Here is a 5,967-nt window from a genome sequence, read left to right as displayed (position 1 = left end):
AGACTTAGGAAAAGGAAGTAAACAAGACAATAGGAACAGAGTAAAGGACAATGGAAAGAGAGGATTCCAAACAAGAAAACTACAAAGTAGAAACTTATCAGATGTAGATACTAACTCTAATGACCATGACATGCACCTTTAGATTAAGTAGCCTAATCTATCAAGAAAGTCTAATGTTCAACTCTTGTTATACCCCTAAACCGTGAAACTGGGCTTCAATGCTCCGATTATCCAATCTGATTCATGATCCTTATTCGACTTGTAGTGCCCGAAGGGTTTTCACCATCAATCCTCTCTCATTTGGTTCTTTCTCTCAACTCACCATCGCCTTATGATGCCTGTGAAGGTTTTCACCAATAAGACTCTCTCATTTTGTTCTTTTCTTCTTATTTCCTCTTATTTTGCAGATGACAAGGCATTAACCCTGGTTAAAACATCATATACTCTTGGCATGTCTAAACTCAACACTCTCAAAGATTATCTGGGAGGTCTTTTTGGACTGTAATGTGGCTTTTGGACAAGGTTAGAAAGAAATGATATCATAAAGTCTCAAAATAACAAAAATAACAGGGTTAATTTATTTACAACTTTTGGAATCCATTTCAAAACTTTGCCCCAATTTCTAAAACAAAAGAATTTGATTTTCTTTTTTTTTTCTTTTTTTTTCTTTTTGAAATGGAATTTCTACAAAAGACTGTCCCATTCTCGACTTCGTGAGATTATGAAATATTTTATTTGTTATGACCGAACCGTAAGGCTGCCTACGTATCTTGTGGCGACAAGAATCAAGTCAAACGTAGTTCACACGACTACTTTTGTTACTATTTTCCTTTTTCCTTTTTTCTTTCTTTTTTATTTTTTCTTTTTTTTTTTATTTTTCCTTTTTTTTTCTTTATCTCTTTTTTTTGAATTTTCCTTTTGGAATGAACTTTCTAAAATAAACCTATGGGAACATGAATTTTTTTCTTTTTTTTTCCATATGACTCTAACTTGATTCCAAAAGAGGGGAGGTCGAAGAAATTAGTACATGCTCAAAAGGGTATCGAATGGTGCAAGTGTTTGGGTAGCTGAAAGAGGGCCTCCCAATCCCTGAAAATGCCAAGTACAACACATGCAATTTGAGGATGAAAATTGAAGATCATGCACAATATTTTTTTTGCTACTTCGGCATTGATATCACTGATATGCCTTCCACTTTTCCTTAGCTCTTTGTCAAGTACATAACCCTCGTTGGGTGATTCCCTCTTCACAATGGATATCCTCCATCAATTCGGAGAAAACTTTCTTCACTTTATCTTGTAACTTGAGATGCACTTGAACTCAATGTTTTTTGCTTCAAATTGTTGGGACGCACCCTCTTGTAACAAATTCTTGTCGTCCCATTAACTTTCCAAACTATCTGCCCCAGTTTCACATGGTTCGGGCTTCAAATGATCTCAAAATGTCCAAATCTGTACTTATTTCCCTCAAGTGTCCCTATCATCTTTAAAATTGTTTCCTTGCTTCATGATTAAACTAACTTTTAAGACCGGGCCTAGAATTATGCATGCATGTCATGTCACTAGAGCTAGCATGAAAAGAACTATAAAAGGAGAAGAGAACTAAAAAGAAATGACTAGAAATAACAGAAAACAGAAAATTGCATTAGATAGACGGTGAAAGGGTTTGAACAACAAAACAAGCAAACTAAACTGGGGTTACAACTCTAGAACAAACCTAGATAACACTAAACGAGTTACTACGACTAAAAAAACCACGCAAAATAAAGGATAGAAGGGTTTGATTCACAAGACAATATCCGGATTACAACCCTGAAATAACCCAGACAACAGAAATGACATCAAAATAAACCACCAAGACTCCTTCCCGGCTAGCCAAGAAAGGAGCGTCTTTCCAATTACCAAGCTTGGCATATTAACCACTGGGTTCCACATCAATATTACCAAAACTATTACCAATTTCAATATCATTAACCTCAGTTGGCAAGTTCCCAAGAGGATTTGCATACTCCCTGTCGCTGTCCTTGATCACAATTATCCCTTCTTGAATCATTCTTCTATTTCCCTTTTCAAAGCACGACAATCTTCAATGCTATGACCTTGGACATTAGAGTGGTACATGCACCGTACAGTAGGATTAAAACCTTTTGCATATGGGTCCGGAGTATAGGTGAGAAGCGACTCAATCATGCCAGAATGTTTTAACTTCTCAAACAAGTTTGTGTAGGATTATCCGATGGGCGTGAAATTATATTTTTGCCTTTGTTTCCCTCCATGCCTCAGTTTTCTGGGATTGTTGGATGCTTGAAAATGCTGTGAAAGTGCACGAGAATTTTAGGATGCTAGTGCTCGCCCTAGGGAGTGACCTGGTGGTTGGACAGATAGCCGGATGTTGTTCGGCGGATAACACTGAGGTGGATTATGTGGAGTTTAGGAATGTTTATGGGGTCGGTATTGAGGTTGAAAGCGTTGAGCAGGAATGCCCACTAGAGCTCATCGTTGGCGGGGCTCAACAACATCTTTTCTATTTCTCTTTCTTCCACCCAGATTTACTGAGATGTTCTGAATATCTTCTGTAGTATCTTTCAGTGCAGAATAACACATGATTTTGCCTGAATTGATTCATTTCTATACCATCTCCCCCATTTTTACTACATCATTGAAAGGTTTACCCAAGGCAGGGATCAAATGACTGAAATAGGTGGGCCCCAGGGCTTGTAGGAAAAACTCAACCATTTCTTCTTCACCAACCGGGGGACTGACCCGAGTAGCTTGTTCCCTCAATCTGAGCCCAAACTCCCTAAAGCTTTCCTCCAGTTTTTTTTCCATCTTAGATAGGGAGGATCGATCTGGGATAATGTCTATATTGTATTGAAAGTGTCGAACAAAATCCTGAGTCATATCATCCCATGCATGCCACTTATCGACATCTTGACGAGTATACCATTGCAAGGCTGCCCCAATCAAGCTCTCACTGAAATACGCCATCAACAAATTACCTTTCCCGCCACACTTCTCATTTCGCTGCAGTAACCTTTCAGATGGGCTACTGGATCTCCGCGTCCATCATATAAATTAAGCTTTGGTGTTTTAGACCCTTTCAATTTTCTGGATAGGTCATCTCGTCCTTCTTTTCCTGTGAACTTTTTATTTTCAACATGAGGCTCATTCCGAAAGTTCTGATTGTAAGAGTCAGGAACCTTGGGGCAACCTCTGAGGGGTAATATTGGGCATCATGAGCTTTGAGTGGGTGTTCATTGTTGGGGATAGTGGATATGATAGGAGGGCAATTTTGGGGAAAGATAATTGGAGGACGAGTGATGGATCTATTAGGGTGGTTGGGAAAGCTGTGATAAACAGGAAAATCTGGAGAGTATGGGGAATCATCTGGCACTATGACCGGAGTTTGGGTAAGGGTAGCATCTAGTAAGGTAAGTGGTGGAGGGGGTGGTGCCTTCCTAGTCGTACAAGCCCGATACATGTCCACCATGTGTTGTCTTAACATCCTCACCTCTTCAACCAACCCATTGTCCTGTTCAACCAATTGCTTTTGGGCACCCGTATCAACCAACTCAGTTCTGTTGTCATCTACCATTGCCTTTCAACTACATGTTGTAGAGAAAAGTTACCACTTTAAGTACCACAAACCTACCACCCTTTTGCTTTATAACAAAAGGAACAAAATGAGTTCATCTTGGCTTGCTCATTTTTCTTCCTTTTTTTTTTCTTACTGATCATCACTCTTTTCCTTCCTCTCATTTCTCACGTCCCACAACTTCATCCCTTTTTTTCCTTTTTCTTTTAATAAAATAAAAAAAATAATTCGATCGAACCCTATGTAGGTTGCCTATGTATCATGACGCCGCATGAATCAGATCTTTGCGTAGTTCGGGAAGATCGAGAATAAAGTAAACAAACTAACACTCTCTTTTCTTCTTTTCTTTTTCTTTACTACCTTAACTTATGAAAAAGAAAAACAAAAGAAGAAAATATTTTTTTTTAATTTTATAGACTTAATGTTCTATAACCTATTCTAAACTCAAACTTAAACGAGCATATATTTTTTTTCTTTTTGAAACAAATACTCTATGGGAAATTATTAAGGAAAAAACCCTACAAGAGAAAAATATTTTTTTGATTCTGATTCTTTTTTTAAGAAGGAAATCTAAAGAATACACCAAAGAAAAATATTTTGAATTTTCGTTTGATATGCCTGAAGAAAGATTTCGAAACGAGAAATGAACAAAACAAAAAAAATATTTTTGGATTTCAGTTTTGATTACCTAAGGAAGAAACTTTAAAGATAAACAAAAGATAAAGTATGTTGTTTTTCTTTTTCATCTATGTACAATGTCCTAGAGTTCTAGTAAAAATAAAAAAAAAATTTTTAAGTCATTTTTCATCAATTTCCCAAAGAAGAACCTTAAAAGAAAATCTTTTTGAATTTTTGGAATCAATTCTTAAAGAAAACTTTTAAAGAGGTACTAAAAAAATTCCTTTTTTTTTAAAATTTTTAGTCTTAATATACTAAAGGGAATATAAAAGCAATTTTTATTTTGAGTTCTAGATATTAATTTCCTAAGGAAAACCACAAAAGATTTTTTTTTGAACTTCTAGAGTTAGTATTCTAAATAAAACATCTAACAGAAATATAGAAATGCAAAATCTTTTTTTCCTGGGATTTTTGATTTATTACACATCTTTTTTCAATACAAAATAGGAAATACAATAATAAAGAAAAACTCGACATTACTGTACAAAACTAGAAGGTAAAAGACGACACAAAAAGAAAAGCTCAAAACATAAATAATAAAAATAAAAAAAATAAAAAAAGAATCTCCTTAAGCAACCCTCAATTTCAATCACCACACGATTCACCCATACATGATTGCATACCTTTGTCGAGTCCTATCCTTTTCATCTCAAAGACAATTACTTTACATTTCAAAGACATGGTTCATTGAATGCTAGACGATCGCATTTACTTCAATTGAACTCCATCCTAACGGCCTTTGTACTGCACCATCATTCATCAATTGCCTTATTTTCATTGCATCATCCCACCTCTCTGCAGTCGCATAAGTGCTCGATGACAGAACACAATTACCACCATTATCAGGATCTAATTGAAGAAGTTTGTTGGCAGCAATTTCAGCAAGAACCACATTACCATGAAGTTTACAAGCACTAAGCAACATTCTCCACAAAACCACATCGGCAGCCGTAGGCATAAGATTTATAAACTCAAATGCTCTATTTAAATTACCAGAGCGGCACAACAAATCAACAACACAACCATAATGCTTCATTTCTGGCACCAATCCATGATGTTTTTCCATACTATCGAAGTATTCCAAACCTTTATCCACCAAACCTGCATGAGCACAAGCAAGTAGTACGCCGATAAAAGTACCATGAGTTGGCTTACAACGTTCTAACATCTGGGAGAACAGCTGAAGAGTATTGTCATGAAAACCATTCACTGCAAGGCCCGAGATTATCGAAGTCCAAGAAATAGTGTCCTTTCTGTTCATGCTAAAGAATACTTCCAAGGTTGTGTTAACAGATCCACATTTGCAGTACATATCCACCAAAGTGTTCCCTACGTAAATATCCATTTTAATGCCATGCTGACGAACGTAATCATGCACTACCTTACCCATATCAAGTGTACCTAAATGTGCACAAGTAGAGAGTATGCTAGCGACTGTAATTTCATCAGGCTTAACCTTAATTGCCATCATCTCTTGGAAATGCAACGGCCCTGACCAGATGGTCCTGGGGGTTTATGCTCAAACTCCGGTAAGTAGATCCACACCAGTATGAGAAAATCAAGACCAAATAAAGTTAAATACCTAAAACACTATGTGAGACAATAACACTCCCTATTGGACATATGCAAGACATGATTGAAGCTATTTTTGCAAAATAACTTATGTGGCCAAAAGGTGGCTAGAAGTACAAAATT

At 36.6% G+C, this 5,967-nt stretch overlaps 1 protein-coding gene across 1 annotated transcript; it reads right to left on the bottom strand.

Annotated features, from left to right (window-relative positions):
* Window positions 1-4,966: 4,966 nt before the first annotated feature.
* Window positions 4,967-5,740, bottom strand: LOC138883031 (pentatricopeptide repeat-containing protein At5g08510-like). Its single transcript, XM_070163690.1, has one exon. It carries the CDS (start codon window positions 5,738-5,740, stop codon window positions 4,967-4,969), a length of 774 nt encoding a protein of 257 aa, XP_070019791.1.
* Between the last annotated feature and the right edge of the window lie 227 nt (window positions 5,741-5,967).

This window comes from Nicotiana sylvestris, chromosome 12 (assembly GCF_000393655.2).
Source record: "Nicotiana sylvestris chromosome 12, ASM39365v2, whole genome shotgun sequence".
NCBI classification, from domain to species: domain Eukaryota; kingdom Viridiplantae; phylum Streptophyta; class Magnoliopsida; order Solanales; family Solanaceae; genus Nicotiana; species Nicotiana sylvestris.
This window is presented reverse-complemented; position numbering and strand designations above follow the sequence as displayed.